This window comes from Rhodnius prolixus, unplaced genomic scaffold, assembly GCF_049639745.1.
Source record: "Rhodnius prolixus isolate KJV_2025 unplaced genomic scaffold, Rpr scaffold_9, whole genome shotgun sequence".
NCBI lineage: Eukaryota > Metazoa > Arthropoda > Insecta > Hemiptera > Reduviidae > Rhodnius > Rhodnius prolixus.
In genome coordinates, this window is record NW_027411604.1 from 8,171,768 (window position 1) to 8,189,361 (window position 17,594).

Genomic DNA, 17,594 nt, shown 5'->3' on the forward strand with positions numbered 1-17,594 from the left:
TAAAATAAAAACAATTATTTTTTTAACATTACACATTCTTACAAAAAGGCGCGAAAATACAAGTTAGGTGGTAGGTTAGATTAAAATACTGCTACCTTGTGATATGTTAAATTTGAAACCTCCATCAGACAGAGTGTCAGTGTAAGTGTAGAGGATTACAGCCAAGTACTAGTAAAGAGAAGTTGCATTGTTATGGCCCGAAATGTAAAGTGCGAAAGTTTGGATTGAATTGAATTTTTAACTATAGCTTTCATTTAAAGGTTCGTGCAATATATAAAAACAACGTATTTAAACGAGTTACGAGCAAAATGTTCAGTACATTGTTAAGAGATGCTGTCAGTAGCTTACTTAAATCTTCGTATGCAGTTAATAAGAGATTATTTTTTAAATCTAATCAAAACTTTATAAAAGAGAGTAAGTAATATCAATGTATTTACAATTTCAAACAAATTTTTTATTGAGTTAACATAAAATGGTACTAAAGAAATCCCGCTTTCAATCTTTATTCCTTAAATCTGATATTGCACTCGTTTATTTCAGTTGTGGAAAATAAAGTAAACAATAAGTTAGTTGTAGAAGGTAAAATTGTTGTACCTCCTTGGAAACCGTATGAGTTGAAATCAGCTGCAGAAAACAAATCAGCTTGTTCAGTTTGTAGTACCGATTTGGAGATTAAACATACGGTAAGAGTATTTATGTACTTTGTCATATCAGTACTGCAGATCGAAACTTTATCAAGTACAGAAAATCGGTTTTAATGCCTTTTTAATACTATAAACAAAACTAGCACGCACATATATTTTTTTTAATTTAGAGATTTATTATATATGTAAAGAAACAATAAGTAAATAAATGTGAGGAGAGTAAGACATGGAGATTAGGAGAGAAACTCTCAACTTGAGTAAACTTTGACAGTGGTTAGTCCCGAAGGAAATTTCGAGGCCACTTGCTGTTTAGTCGGTATAAGTTAGGTTTAGAAAGAGAACTAAACTGAAAGTCGTAAAGGTGAAACATAAAAGAGAAAGCATTATTTGGGCAATGAAGCTTTGCTCTAGAAAAGGACATACAAAACAAAATAAGTGTTGGATGTCTGTCTTTTTTGCCAGTACTTTGGATGCTTCTTACGGTTTGGTGCGGCATTTGCTGGCTTCATATCTTTCGCATGACACATTTAATAAGTCCAGCCAAACGGCTGAGTAACAAGTACGTCCCTATTAAATATTCTATTTAAAATTCTTTTGGCAAAGCTAAGAAATTTAGGCGTCTATTATGTTCAATAACCACACAATTTCTGAAGCGATTACCGGGGTTGATTAAGAATTAGAGTCTTAGAAATAAATTAGTTGTAATTTTTTGCTATTTTACATTTTATCTCTCATTCAGCTTCTCTTCTGTTATTAACTTATTTAAAGTCACTTTTTTTTTTAACCTTTAACATGTGTTTTATTCGCTATATCTAAATCCTTTTTATTAGAAAAGGCAAACCCAGAAATATCATAGAAATGTATAAAAAAAATATATTCATTTAGTTCAATGCATTTTGTTGTAAAATGAATTCATTTTCAATTTTTTTTCTTTGGTTTTATTAATTGGCAGAGACACTTATTGGATTGAGTAAAAATTTTGTGTAAATACACAAATATAAAGAATATACAAAAGTAATAATATTTTTCATTTTAAGGATGTTTTGATTTTACGCCAGTTTGTTCGTTCTGATGGCTGCATGTTACCTAGGCGAGTGACAGGTCTTTGCAAGTTACAGCAAAAAAGGATAGCTTCAATGGTTGCTATGGCTCAGAAAGCTGGTCAGTAGTCATAAGCAATCAAATTTTGTTAGCACCTTTGTTACTAAAAGAATTTAAATTTTTCATACTAATCAGCTTAGCGATCTGTCTAAGGGAAACATGTCCTTTTTTTGGAAGTTCACTTATATTTTTTTCTCTTATTAGATAATTGTTTTCAGTTGAAAATTTTAAGTTATTCATTTAAATGATGTTATTCTTCCTTTTTAAATCACTTAGCATTATTTTTTTTTACTGCATGAATATACTTGGACCTAAGTGAGTTTTCGCTGAAAAACTACTTCGAATTTGTGACTAAAGTCAACTTCAAGCATTTTTATTTTCTTGAACTGTAATTTAATTTTCGATATTGAATTTTCCTTGGGGATTTGAATTTTAGTTCCTCTGAGTCCATAATCATCCTTTTTTTTTTTTTTTTACTAAAAAATTATGTGTACGTGAATACTTTCTCTCTAACAAAAAAGCAGAGTAAGTTCTACTTTTATATTTCTTTTCGGGGCTGCCGTTGAACTTTTCAGAAAGTTAGCTATCGAATGTATCATAATTACGACAATTATTCTTATGATATTAATCGTTTAGCTTGAAAGTCAAAGCCTAACTATTTCAAAGCTCTAATGGGCCCAAATTGCTTTGCTCAATTTGGTGTGAATGAGATCAGGTTAACTGAAAAGTGTACATATTGTAATATTTATAACTTGAGATAATAATGAGCTCGAGTTTATCAATGGATTCGCTAAACCCAAATCATTACGTACAACTACCTCTGGATTACCAGAATATTGTGGGATGTTAGAGGTATTTAGTTTATATAAAAAGTGTTTTTAGGTAGGGATAGAGAGTTAGACAGGTGTTTCCTCAGAAAGTTTAGATTATGGAAGACTTGGATAGTTCACTTTACCCCGAAGAGATAGTTTACAATTTTAAAGTAAGAAAGTTTAAAGTTTGTTATTTACTGTCTGATTTATTATATGTTTAGGCCTAATGGCAAATGTTGCCCCTTTGAATAGCAAGAAGGATCCAAAGTTGAGGCCAAAATGGAAGAAATGCAATACATACTTTGATGAATCCACAATAAGACCACCAAAAGAATACAGAAAAAAGGATCCAATAATTAAATTAATTTAAGAACAATTTTGTTAATCTAATTTCAAATAAAACTGTAAAAGTGTTAATTGGTTATTTATTGCGTAAGCAATAAAAAAAAATGTAAAAAAAGAAAAGTTTTTTCAAGAATAACTTCCCTTAAGAAATTTCCCAAATTATAGTTTAAGAAAAGAATGTTAATCCACACTCTTTTAAGAAGTACTAATATCATCCTTACTTTTTATATTTGTAATAGATATTAGAATGATTAAATTAAAAAAAAAAGTTTCTCGTAAATTTTGTTTGCGTATGAGAAAGTTGGAGAATTTAACTCTTAGTTAAATAAGTTAATTTAACTCTTGAGGGGTAGGGCAGAAAGGTACTGCGTTTTTACGACTTTCAGTCACTTGTTTTTTTGCAACTCTTGGATGTTTCCAGATCTTACCAACATTACATTTAGAATAACTATAATAGTCCATTCCTTTAGTCCTACATGAATATTATCATCATCTCATTTAGAATAAAAGTTCTTTTTGTGTCTGGATTCCACTGGATGAAACGGAGTTCTGTGTGTGAACACTAATGGAATGAAACACAAATGGTACGCTTGAAGAATGGACTGTTTTTATGATATTTTAATATTTTCATTTAATTACTTTAAAATAAATTATTTATCTTGCTCATTATTTCGTTTTTTATGATTGTGAGGAATCTATGAATTCTATTAGTGTGAATGTGAGGGAACTATGTATTAATATTGAAAAATATAAGAGAATGAGTTATTTCAATTTATTCCGCAAGATAGCATTAACAATCTTGATTTATTAGCCTAATAGAGGAGAACCTTAGGGTAACCTACTTCTAATCTGACGGGGGAGTGTTAGGTGCGATGAATCACTAATTATCGAGTTGTACAAAGATAATTACCTGAGTTTCTTTTTTACTTTATCTTTTAACTTGTTTAACTATTCGCTCTGTGCCCATTATACTTTTAAAATAATTTATTTGTACTTTTTTAGACCATGTCTAATTTCGAACTTTTTTTTTCTACAAAACCATCTTTTCCCGGATTTGAAAGAAACATAGAATTAATGACTTCGTTCTGTGAAAAGTACAAAAGGCATAACATTGCATTAATAACCGTGAGTATTACTTATGCTAAAAATAATTTAATAAAAACAAATAGGATTTTTGTATTAATATTTGAAAGCTGCTTGCTCTTTTTTTTATTACAGTCTGGTGGAACGACGATACCTTTAGAAAAAAATACTGTACGTTTTATTGATAACTTTAGTGCAGGTACGAGAGGATCTGCTTCAGCGGAATACTTACTGAAACATGGATACGCTGTGATATTCCTCCACAGGTACGTGAGGTTATCAGTTTATATATCCTCATTCACAACTGAATTTAATGTTTTTATAAAAAGTTGAACGTTTAAGAACAATTTTCTTGCTACTTTCTACATTTTCCCTTTTAAGGTTTGCCTTCTCTCACCTGTTTTATAGCACTCGTCTATTTACGTAGATTTCTATTTAGTGTGTGCACAGCCTTAGCTTTATTTGCGAGGCTTCTTGAATATTAAAGCCTTAGCTTAATGTAAATGTTATAAAAATATAAAAAAGCAAAACAGTCTAGGATTTCGTTAAAAGAATTTAAGGGATTTTTTTCATTACTTTTGTCAGTAGCGAGTGCGTAGTACATTACAAAAATAACTTATAAACAAATTATTTGCTACACGTTTCTTTGTAATTGACAGAATTTTAAATGATACTGTTTCGTACGATATATTTTATCTAAGAAGCTATTGTGTTCCAACTTAATAGGTACAATTGCCGTTCTAGAATGATTATGCATAATTCATAATTTACTGGGGCTACTAAAAGTTTAATTCCAGATAATATACTGTGAAACAATATGAAGTACTTAATAAAATAACCAGTTTAGTTATGTTTCAGAAATAAGTCTTTAAAGCCATTTTCAAGACACTTTGAGGATTACGATTTCTTAGATATGCTGGAGGAGGATAGAAGTCTGAATGGTGCAATTAAAGGTAATTGTTCTAGTATTATCATTTTTGAATTTGAATTTCACATTTAGGCAATCAATAACCAGTGTGGGAAGCGGAACCCAAAGTTAATATGACTTCCTATTCCACCTCAAAATTTCTTAAAGAAGGGAAGAGAGAGTACCTACTTGAAACTGTTGTAAAAGCGTGTTTTTAGACGTTTTACTCAATTTTTCTTCATGAGAGTAAGTCTCTTGGTATGTCCTCTATTTTGTACATACCAAAGCTAATTTTAAGACAATGAAGTTGCTGAGTTTGTTACATTGAAATAAGTTTTAAAATTCTCTAAATCCCTCGTCTCAATTTTGCCATCATTATTCTTACATTGCTTTTCGTTGCATTATCCTGCTTAAAATCGAGTCTCGCCTCAAATACCTTCAGTCTCGAGATGCCCTTCCAAGTCCCTCTTCTCCCATTTCCATATTTCCAGTTATTACTTAATCATAAAAGCCGTAGGCTGGGAACAGTAGAACGGTAATAAGGAACACAGCTAAACTAACGCGCTGCTTTCTTTCCCGGCAATAGAGCTCGACAAGAGCTTTACATTATTCCTCTGGACATGATTCTTCTTCAGCATTTTCTGACATGAGACCGTCATTAACTTCTATTTAATTTACTTTTTAATATTAATTAAAAAAAAAAGTCATCCTTATATTTCAGTAAAATCGGAAAATATAAAAAATCTTCTCCCAGTATTGGTTGACTACAAGCAGGCTAAGCAAGAAGGTAGACTATTATTAATTACATTTACATCACTTTCTGAGTACCTATGGTACCTTCGAGAGGCATGTTTCTGCTTAAATACTTGCGGAAAATTAGCCATGTTATATTTAGCAGCTGCAGTTTCTGATTTTTACATACCCCAAGATGAACTTGTAAGCATATTTGTTGTACTAATTTACATTCATGTTTTTTAGTTATTTTTAAGGTGAATGTATGTTCTAGCCAACACATAAAATACAATCAGATAAAGGTGCCCCTTCCATATCTCTACATTTGGTTCCGAAAATGTTGGCACCATTAGTAACTCATTGGGTCCCAGAGGCATTTGTTGTGTCATTTAAATTAGAAACTGACGAATCATTACTTTTAACAAAATCTAAAGCTGCTCTACAAAAATATCATCACAAGGTAAGTGGATTTTTTATTTATCTATTTTGTTTTGAGAAAGGGATGGGGTTCGCCTTATTCTATGCCAGATGCAATTTCAAAAATGGAATTAATTTTATTATTTTTATAATGTTATTATATGTACCACAATTATTAAAGAAGAAGAAAACCTTTGAATATAATATAAAATAATTAATGTTAATAAATTATTCAAAATTTACTCGAGTGTCAATCCTCTATTAGTGAAGTTATTTTAGGCTATAGTTTTCTTCCAGTTTACATGCTCATAATCAACATCTTATGAAAAGCTCTAAGGGGCTTAAAATCAACCTAGTTGAACCCACAAATTCATGGGTTACGCACTTCTACTGGTTTCAAAACGTTCACGGTTTTCTCTTAATCAATTGAAGTTCTAACTTGAACGTTTTTCCAAGAACGATTCTGAAACATTCTTTCAGGACTTCGTCTAACCTTCGACTCAGCATTTCTGACCTTAAATGTGTGTCATTGCTTTTTTTTTTAATTAGGCTTTTAGTAGGTATTGATTTACATGGGTGTTTAAGTGGACTTATTTAAGACCACTTTGTGCTGGACTATAGACTTAGAGATTTGGGAATTAGCTTTCTTAAATTACTTCGCGAACAATTGTACTCGCAGTTTGCTTTCTACAGTAGACGCTTATTGGAAGAACTAAGTAGAGGAACTGAGGAAGAAGAAGGGAAGTTCTTAATAACGAGATTAATCGCAAATATATAAAAGAAACTTCGTACTTCGTGAAAAATCAAATAAATTATATCATATAACCCTCTCTTCCCAGTAAAGTCTTTGCGGCAAGAAAATACATTTTTCGTTGACTTCCATATCTGGTTTAACAGAGTGATTGTTGGGTATGTCAGTATTAGATTATTTTTGTATTCAGGCTAAATCTATATGCCTGAGGAAGTGGCTAGTTAGTATCTTTTCGCCTGAAGAATTATTGTAACTACTCTGCAAAAATATTATATTATTTTTCTTTGGTTTGCTTGTTTGTTTGTTTTTTTTAGATCGTTGTAGGGAATTTATTACACACCAGAAAAACTCATGTAGTCATCGTCACTAATGATCATTCTTATGACATTAAATTAACTGAAGAGGAACAAAAGAGTGGTATTGAAATTGAATCTAAAATAATTGATGATTTGATAACAAGGCACATGAAGTTTGCTCAGTGAATTCAGTATACACTATTGAAATGAATGTCAATGTGAATGTTTTTTGTAAAAACAAATCCGCCTTCTATTTTAATGGTTAATAAAGATTTATTTTTTTATTTTTATGTTATTTCAAGCATTTACACTCGATGGCTGGAGGGAACCATGAGTTGTAGAAAACCCTTTAATATAAAAATATAATATAACTGAAACTTTATCTTGAAAAATTCATCTTGCTAAGAGTAAATGTTAATCTTAAGATAACTTTAAGTGGATATTCTTTAGGGGAAGAATGCGAATTGTCTATATAGAACCAAAAGCAGGCCAAGTGAAAAGAGTTGTGCAGGAGTTGGATGAAAACATTTGCTAGTTTGGGAACAGTTTTGGTAGTGTGGACATCAATACCTTTTTGGGAGGCCTCTATTCCCAAAGCGCGAATAACTTAACATTATAGCGCGGATAAGCTTGGAATACTTAATTTTTTATGCTTTTTTTTTTTTTTTGATAAGGGACACCCAAAAACCAGAAAAATTTTGCTCTCAGTTGTAGAAGCCTTTTACAGTAGCTTAGTTAGAAGCATAGTTAAAGTAGATTTCGCCATCCAGTAAATATATCCAGCTGAGTGGTTTTTATTAAGTAGTAAGTGATATTGTCATCCGATAAAAGTTTGACAGCAGTGCATTTAACTAAGAAGTCACCTTTAAGCCAATCTATTATCCCCTTCAATGTATTTTCAGATTAGCTTAGAGTAATTGCAGAAGATTGAAGTCTTACTGTTGATTGATGGATACAATGGATTAGCATGGCTGATTAGAGGAACAACGTTAGATTTGTTGACTACCCTTTACTTCACATCTTCAACTTCTTATAAAAATCGTTAGTTTTTATTGATTTTCTTATGGAAATTTTAGTTACTTTCCTTGTAAATAGTGAAATATCAATACATCTTATGGAGATTTCCCATCATTATTAAAATAGTTTCATAAGATTGGTTGGTTCTAATAGACATACTTGTGAAGTCAGTGGAATTTATAAATATATTATTTTGGTATTTGCTCTATATAAATCAAAGAGTAAATCAGAAATTGAAGTCCTTATATTTAAATTAAAGAAATTTGGCAGCCTAATTAGAAATTCTATACATTCTGTTCTTACTTTAAAATTAGAAATAGAAAAAATAGACGTATTAAGGGCATGCCAATTCTATCTAGCGGCGATTGCTTAAACTAGGAGGATATAATTACATAGGAAGTAGTTCTAGTGATTACCGCTAGGTAGCATTAACATGTACTTTGACACTATCATAATAAAGATTTAATAACCTCCTAAGAAAAAACCAGTCCTATAAGACAGTGGGGTAAAAAGATTTTTCGGATTTGCCCAAATTAATATTCTCTTTTACATGTAATAATTTGCTTTATTTATTAAGGGTCATTTTATGTCGTCAGTATTTTAAAAAGAAGTTTTTCTCTAAAAAAATGTCCATGTTCAAAATTCACCGTTTACATCATAACTTGTTGTTTTTTTATTTATGATTGATAGTTTTAAGTTGATGCTGCTGTAACTAAGTCAGTGAGAACTTTACATATCTTAGTAAACTGATTGTATTATCTATTTGCATTAAGCGATAACTTGCTAGGAAATTAAACAAATTTGTTCTTGCATCATTACTGCGTTAAGGACTTCTTGCAGTTAAACAACATTTTTTGTGTTTACTTTTATTTTTAATTACGAGTTAATGTGATCAGAAGTGTTTATGAAATTGACATGTTTCCAAGACATTGATAATAGATGCATTTTAAGTGTACGGATGTAATTTTAAAAAGTTGATTTTAGTCTTCATTATTTTGTTTCATAAAAATGTTTCAACGGACATAAGTAGGTAGTTTTAGATCGTAACATGTTAATAATTTTTGGTCATCTTTATTACTGTAAAAGTAAATTGCTAATTACGATTATGTATTTGGGAATTATGAACTTCCTCGTAAATATTCACATTTCTCTCATTTAAAGAGGAGAGTAATCTCCATGAAATGTAAATTAATAATGTGAAGTTTAATTACGTCCTAGAATTATGGACCTTGGATTTTGCAAGGTTCGCACCAGTAGTTTTAAATTCTAACTTATTGAAAATAGATTTTTTTCTAAATATTTGTAAATTACAATGAAAACAATCGTATAAATAATAGTTTATATAATTTTTATTTTTGTTCTCAGCGTTCTTTCGACATTCTAATGGTAACTCTGAACTAGTTCAATTCAAACAAATGGCTGGATTAATGACATCTTATCCAGTGTAACACATTCCAACTCCTACAGCAACAGTAAGTACATGTTTTCAGCTTAGAGCATTTTGTTTCTCAGTTAAGATATTAAGTCGTATTATCTAAAGATAAATAATAAAGTATACAGTAATAGATTAGATACCTAGTAAATGTAATGATTTGCCTAAATTCAAACTATCCAGAAGGTACATGAACTTATATTTATGTACGTTTTTTAAAAAAAAGTGGATATGCTTACACTTTTAATGATTCTCTATCATCTTAAGGCTTTTTAGTGATTAAATTGCCTTTTCTAAAGTGAATTATTAAGTCATAAACATTAGTGTTGTACAGATTGCACATTCAGAATTTTAATTATACAACTGCCCTACCGGACAGTTTTAATAAAGTGATTGGTCTTTTTACTTCTTCAAAACTGAACTTTTTGCAACAATTAAGTCAAGTATCTCAAATAGGCAGATAGGGCGTGTTGTCTTCCGCTATTATAACCCATGTTTAATAAGTTATTGAATGAGAAATGGTTTAATTGTTTGAAAAGACTTACTTTTCAAGGAGAAATTATTTCAGTTCTTGGTCAAGTTTAATTCGTTTATTCGTTGAGGCATTGTTGCTACAATACAAACTATATAATTAATAATTTTACAATATTGAATATTGTTATTAACTTAGGATTGAATAGGTATTAATAATGTAGTGAATTTGAATTTAATTTTTATTATTGTTAATAATAATATCTTCGTTCGTCTTTCTTAAGGCCATCCTTTAAATCCAGCATCCACAAAAGTTGAGGTGTTTCGCAATCCGTTTCATCATTCCAGGGAAATCAAACCAAACTATCTTATTGGTTTTTTTTTTTTTCAGGTAAGCTTTACTTTTATTTGTACATTACCTGGAATAGATGATACTTTTTATCAGATGAATTAAATCTTTCCCTAGAAAGATTTTAATTCGATTGAAAAATACAATGTTTAATGTATTGTGAATTCTGTAGCTTCTTTGTATTTGCTGTATTTAAATCAAAGAATAAATTAGAAATTGAAGTCCTTATAATTAGATTAAAGATATTGGGCAACCTTATTAGAAATACTATACATTCTGTTCTTACTTTAAAATCAGGAATGAAAAAAATATTAATAAAGAGGTATTAAGGTCATGCCAATGCTATCTAGCGGCAATAGCTTAAACTAGAAATATGTAATTGCAGTGTTTGCTAGTTCCAGTGTTTGCCGCTAGGTAGCATGGACATGTACTTTGACACTATTAAAATAAACATTAAATAACCTCCTAACGACCTAAAGACAGTGGGTTAAAAAGATTATTCGGTTTTGTCCGAACATTCTCTTTATCATCTAGCAACAGCAATAATTTGCTTTATTTTTTAAATGTTCTTCACCCGCGTTGATAAACATATTTCATTTTCTTTGATAGAAAGGGTTAGGTTCTTTAAAAAAATGATTTAAACTTTCATTTATTCACATTTATTTAATTTTTATGAATACATAATCAGTTTCTTTTTTTTTCTAGGTTCTTAATTCAAGCTAAACTCAGTAAAAACTAATTATTTTTTGTACATAAATATTGTTGATTGTACATGATGTTGATTTTCAGATTAAATACCTCTGATACTGGAGTACTGCCTGCAAAACTGTTCATCAATAGAAGCCCATGTGAAATAGACGTAAATCATCTATCCTAGGAAATTTATGCGAAGAATCAACTAATAAAACAAGTATTATGTAGTTACTACACGTAATGTGCACGTTAATTTCACCATGTAACGTTAGAATTTTTACTTCAAATTGCATGTACTTCTTTTTAATAAAATGTTTAATTTGTTTGCTGTATAAAAAAAAAATTATAAATTAATAAAAAAGAATCTTATAATATTCTCTTTTTCATCTAAAAAAAAAAAAACAAATTGTTTTATTATCATGTTTGCACAGATTTATTTAAAAAGCGTTTAATTGAAAAAAAAAAAAAAAAGAATAAAAAGGAAAACCTGAAAAAAAGTTTGAAATAGCTGCGATAGTGGAAGGAATAAAAACAAAACTAAAAAAGGTTGAAAAACCTTTTTAAAAAAAGGAAAAATTAGTTCTAAAAATGGCCACAAGGTTGCAGCACTTACTGGACTTGACAAGTTTATAAAGATATTTTAGTTTACATATTTGCCACTAGGTAGCACTAAAACGGTGTATATACAACTGTTAAGATTTCTCTTCAGTACGACTTGAGTGTTTGACGGGAGTAGATCGCTCTGCCGCTCGTCACCTAACATATCTACTCTCGTCTTACTTTATCAAATATGAAGGTATGATGATGACATATGCCTGTCTAGTCAAAAATAAGAATTATAATATAAAAATATTCCAATCAAATACGACGAAAAAGGTATGATAACATATGTCAGCCTCGTCTAAAAATCACTAACATTCAACAACATGTAAGTTCTTCTGAAAGAATTATTTAGTAAATCTTCTAAACATTAAATATGAAAAATAGGTATAATGCATACATACGTCTATTTAGTCAAAAATTGGGTTTTTAATAGTAGGTAATTCAAAAATTGGGCTTTTAATAGTAGGCAATCGCCCCACCCTCCACACCCGGCCAAAATCACTTACCTATATAGTTGCGCAGTACTATTGCACAATCGACAAGCAAGAAACATTTTATGCACTTTTTCTCTGCATAAACTAATTTATTCTAGCTTACTTCCGGTATCAGTAATTAACACATTTATAATGCCATCTAACTATATTATATTTACTAATTAAAAAAGCTTAAACTACATAATAATTAATAAAAACAATGGAGTTAATAAAAAATAAACTGCAGTTTGTACTGTCACTCCTAGGTAGCAAAACAATTACTATTTTAACCTTATTAGATTCTCTTTCTAAACTTTGGAGGCCTTTTTTAACTATTTTTTTTTATGTTTTCTTTTTTCATTTTTTTTTCCATTATTTTTAATTTCTTATTATTTAAGAGATTAAAAGGAAAAATAAATACAATATTATTAATTAACTATTTTTTATTTAAAAATAATTTATAAACTTTTTTACAATAAGTTTAATAAAATCTTTACAGAGTTTGGGAAAACTTCAATTGACTGGTGACTCACGAGACCTATATACGACCTCCCTACGCTACATTTAACCATGTTGGTGACTCTCAAGACTTAAATAGGACATTCTTTCACTCCCATTTACCATGTTAATGACTTATATAGGACGTCCATTCACTCATATTTAACCATGTTGGCGACTCACTAGACTTATAAAGGACCTTCTTAAACACACATTTAACTCATTTAGTGACTCATAAGACTTATATAGGCTTACATTCGCTCACATTTAACCAATTAAGGTAAATAATTGTGAATGAAAGGAGTCGTCAATATGATTAAATGTGAGTGAAAGGAAGTCCTATATAAGTCTAGCAGAGCTGTGGCTAGAAATTTTGCCCAAATCTGACTGTAAACATGTACATTAATATAGTAACTACATAGTTTAATTAACTGATCTCTAGTCAAATCTGTAGGTTTCTTAGATAGATGATTCACGTCTTTTCCACCTGGTCTTCTATTGATGAACGGATTTGCAGGCAGTTCTGTAGTATCAGCATTGTTTAATCTGAAAATCCAACATGTTTAATTAAATTACAGTGCATTTTGAATTTTACCATAAATTAAGAAACTAGAGAAAAACATCTATAACAATTGATAAACCTTTTCATTCAATAAATGAAATAAATTTCCAAAAAATACACTTAATAAAATTAATTGAATCGGTTCAACATGAAGTATTTCTGAATTATGCTACACAAAACTTTACAAAATTTATCGTTTCAATGAAGTTAATATTTAACTAAACATTGTGATTTAAATTTACTGAGCCAAATAATGAAAGTTCTACTTACATTAAATAGACATATTTTGTAGATACATGATGCACGGCAAATGGTAAAATGAACATGTTAATAATAAGGCAAATCTAGTTGTACAGCAAGGGACGATCTGTTGTGAAAAACAAGAATCAAATACCATTAGAACATGTAGAAATCATTATTTAATTTCACTCGAACACTCCTGTTTTGTATTTGATAGTTAATATTAAGGCCGATGTAACAATGTAGATGTAGGCACGTTTTTCAAGTATGAAGAAATAACCACTGGAATAGTGGAAATTTTCTCCTAATTTCACTGGAACGCGGTGGTTTCTGCATTAGATAATTTAAATTAACGGCAATGCTAGATCGTACATGTTGGGTCGATCTGTTTTGATAAACAAGGAGTACAAACTAGTGGAAAAAGTGGTAATAGTCTCTTAATTTCACTGTAAAGCTGCTGTTTCTGCACTTGATAGTTATTTTTAAAGGCAATCCTAGATTGTACATGATTGATCGATCTATACTAAAAATCAATAAGTAGAATTCGTCTTCTACCTTCACCCGAACACTCCTGTTTTGTATTTGATAGTGATATTTAGTAGTGATTAAGGCCAATAGTAAAATGTACACGTAGGTACGATCTTTTTTTTTAAGTAAGAGGTAAAAAGCTACAGAATAAGTCAAAATTGTCGTCTAATTTTGCTTATTTGATAGTTCGTATTAAGACCAATGCTAGGGTATATCATTTTATAAAAACAGAAAGTAAAAAGCAATTGGAAAAATTAAACTTTTATCCCAATTTCAGTGCAGTTCTGTGGTTTCTCTATACGATAGTATAAGGCAATGCTACAGGAATGATGCTGCTCCTACATTTGATAGTTAATATTAAGGCTAATGCTAGATTGTTGCATATTGGGTCGATCACTTTCGAAACACAAGAAATAAATACCATTGGATACAACAGTAATTTTTTCTGGGAAGACTGCAGATTCACTTTTTCCAATGTTTTTTCTTTCTTGTTTCTCAAAAAAGATCGGCAAAAATATGCGGAATCTAGCTATCAACTTAATAAGTACTATCAAATACGAAAACATAAGTATTCTAGTGAAATTACGAGAAATGTTCTACCTTTACCTATTGTTTTTACTTATTGTTTTTAAAATAGATCGGCACGATCTGAAAATTCTAGCATTAGCCGTAATATTAAACTAATAAACACGGGAGCAGCATCATTAAGCAGTTGGGTGAAAAGATGTACTTTTTCCAATGGTTTTTATTTATATTTTTTTTAATAATAGACCGACCTTAGATTTACAATCTAGTTTTCCCTTAATATTAACCATCAAATACTGAAACAGCAGTCTTCCAGTGAAATTAGGAAACAATTTCTCCTATTTCCAATAGTTTTTATTTCTTGTGTTTCAAAATAGATCGACCTAATTAGTACAATCTAGCATTGCCCTTAGTATTAGCTGCCTTATACGAAAACAGGATTATTCTAGTGAAATTATGAGTAATGTTCACCTTCTCTAATCGTTTTTACTTCAGATCGACCTAGCTTACACAATCTAGTCCTGGTCTTAATAATTACTATCAAATACAGAAACCTGTATAATTAGAAGAAAAATTAAAGATATTACTCATTTCGTATTTTTGAAATGACTTGACTAGCATATTCCTCCATACTTTATTTAACAATAATTATTTCGGAGAGAATCCAAAAACGTCCTTATTTTAAATTTTGTGCCTCCTCTCCGCATAAAATACATTTCCAACTTCTCAGTTCTATAATACTATTACTCGTACAGAATTAAAAAAAAAAAAAAATCATTTTAACATGTACTAGATTTCAGTTAATTATATTCATAATTTTTACAAATGTTTGACAATTCGTTAATATTTTGGATAACACCACGTAACCTCCCTTCCTTAGACTGCTCAGTTAGTAAGTTTAGTGTGGCCAGGAGAGAGCGGTGAAGTCGAATTCCTTACCCTAATCTGGTTATTCTTCCTCTGAGATGGTTGAAAGACCGAAACCGATAAGAGATATCATAAAAATACGCCCTATAATTACAAATATTAAGCACTGTGGACGTAACCTCATTTTCATAAGACTAATAAATTCTTAAGCCTTTGCGAAGACCTTTACGAAGTAAGGTTCGAGAAGTGTTAGTTCTACATATATCGAAGTGAAGTAACGAAAACCACAATCAAGATTCTAAGACGAGGAAGATGAGTACGATAAGCTTTCAAGACATTTCCTTTTGTATAGACTTCATAAGGTATTTGGCTTATCCTCATTTAATGATATTAAGTAACCTATGCACGTATTACACACAATTGTTTAAGTATTTTGGGAGAATCGTTTCATGTTTTTGTTATTGTTGTACTTGGTATAATATAGCCAGTGTAAGAAAAAATTACCACATGACAATGTTTAAGCATGTAAATAACATGTAAGAAAATGGCTCATAGGTAAAAGTTTCCTCGTACATTTAACTATTATTCTTTAATATGATGTAAAATTCAATTATAATGCGTAAATGATCAGTAATTGCGGGCTAAAATTTCATTATGAAAGAATATCGATGTAACTAGGTTTTCCACTCTGAAGATTGGGTAAAGGCTGATTTGAGTTATTTAAAAAATGGCTCATAGGTAAAAGTTTCCGCCTAAAATTAACTATTATTCTTTAATATGATGTAAAATTCAATTATAATGCGTAAATGATCAGTAATTGCGGGCTAAAATTTCATTATGAAAGAATATTGACGTAACTAGGTTTTCCATTCTAAGGCTTACATATGAAACAATTTAAAGATTTTACCACTTATTCGGAATTTCAGGCAATAAATATTTTGAACAAATATTAACTTAAAAGTGGAAATTCGCCATGTATAAAAGTAGGTAATAGGTTAAGTTGTTTTTACGGATTTTCTTAAAAACGGTTTCAAAGATTTTGTTCAAACTTCGTGTACTTTTTATTTAGGCAGTATTACATCAATTATATTGAAAACCTTTCTCTGAAATCTTATTTTGAGAACACATTTGGAGTAGATCTTCAGTCCTAGATTTTACTCGTAAACTGGCATTTTAATAAAATATTAAGTTGTACCACTAATTTATTATTAAACATTACCTATTATTTAATTAAAATTCCAAATTTGAAGAAAATCTATCCAGCAGATTTTCAAGAATTAGCCAAAGAAGGTCAGAAGTATAGGTGCTCATTTTTGCCTTAAAAAACAATTTCTAGTGGGAAATCAATTTTTAGCTACTTAATTCAACTTGATAATTTAATATTCTATCATTTTTTTAAAGAAAAAATTAGTATTAATTTTTAAATAGAACACCTTTTTGTATTCTTCCGCAAAACCATGTGCTTATGTAGGGTGACGTCATAAAGTAGTCCCAAATTAATTATTAAAAAAAAGACTTTCAACCTATTAAAATTGTGGGAAAATCATTTTTTTATCTAAATTAACTTGTTATTAATCCATTTTAAACAGAATTATGTTTAAATTTGATTTTATAAAAAATCCAAGTACAAATATGGCGACTAACGGATTTTTGCAGTCAGTTGCCATTTGGCTCCCGACCAGTGAACATCTATGCTGTTCATGTAAGTAAGATTTTATTATTTTTTTAATTAAATTCAATCAAATTTTTATTAAACTTAATAGAAAATTAATTTAGTGTTACAACTATATTAAATTTACGGAGCTTTACATATTTTTTTATTGAAAAATTAAAAAAATTGAATTAGCACGTGTTCGACCAATGAATCTTGCATGCCTGAACAAGCAATGCTTCGTATTTCTTTAATTATATTTCTATTTCACTTGATTAATTTTTACATTTTAACTTGAAATTAATTTTTATTATTATTTTAAATATTTTTTTACTAAAAATTCAAGTTTGCACAAATATGGTGACCAACAGATTTTTGCAGTCAGTTGCCATTTGGCTCCCGACCAGTGAACATCTATGCTGTTCATGTAAGTAAGTTTTTATTATTTTTTTAATTAAATTCAATCAAATTTTTATTAAACTTAATAGAAAATTAATTTAGTGTTACAACTATATTAAATTTATGGAGCTTGACATATTTTTTTATTAAAAAATTAAAAAAAATGAATTAGCACGTGGTCGACCAATGAATCTTGCA

The 17,594-nt window shown here is 29.7% G+C and overlaps 2 protein-coding genes across 3 annotated transcripts; one reads left to right on the plus strand and one right to left on the minus strand.

The window, feature by feature from the left end:
* Positions 1-121: 121 nt before the first annotated feature.
* On the plus strand, positions 122-11,422 carry Ppcs (phosphopantothenoylcysteine synthetase). Of its 2 annotated transcripts, XM_074128537.1 has the most exons (12): positions 122-414; positions 541-683; positions 3,905-4,027; positions 4,121-4,251; positions 4,844-4,938; positions 5,614-5,828; positions 5,899-6,084; positions 7,107-7,349; positions 7,991-8,129; positions 9,471-9,577; positions 10,293-10,399; positions 11,147-11,422. In XM_074128537.1, the coding sequence occupies exons 1-8, from the start codon at positions 309-311 to the stop codon at positions 7,272-7,274; spliced, it is 1,167 nt and encodes a 388-aa protein (XP_073984638.1). In that variant the 5' UTR covers positions 122-308; the 3' UTR covers positions 7,275-7,349; positions 7,991-8,129; positions 9,471-9,577; positions 10,293-10,399; positions 11,147-11,422. The 2 variants fall into 2 exon arrangements, with proteins under 2 accessions (XP_073984638.1, XP_073984639.1); XM_074128538.1 differs by lacking the exons at positions 122-414; positions 541-683 and adding an exon at positions 3,695-3,769.
* Positions 11,423-12,293: 871 nt separating this feature from the next.
* LOC141454389 (uncharacterized) lies at positions 12,294-16,769 on the minus strand. The gene is made up of 3 exons (XM_074128557.1): positions 16,566-16,769; positions 13,457-13,553; positions 12,294-13,170 (listed from the first exon to the last, which is right to left on the minus strand). Exons 2-3 carry the CDS (start codon positions 13,510-13,512, stop codon positions 12,900-12,902), a joined length of 327 nt encoding a protein of 108 aa, XP_073984658.1. The 5' UTR covers positions 13,513-13,553; positions 16,566-16,769; the 3' UTR covers positions 12,294-12,899.
* Positions 16,770-17,594: the final 825 nt, after the last annotated feature.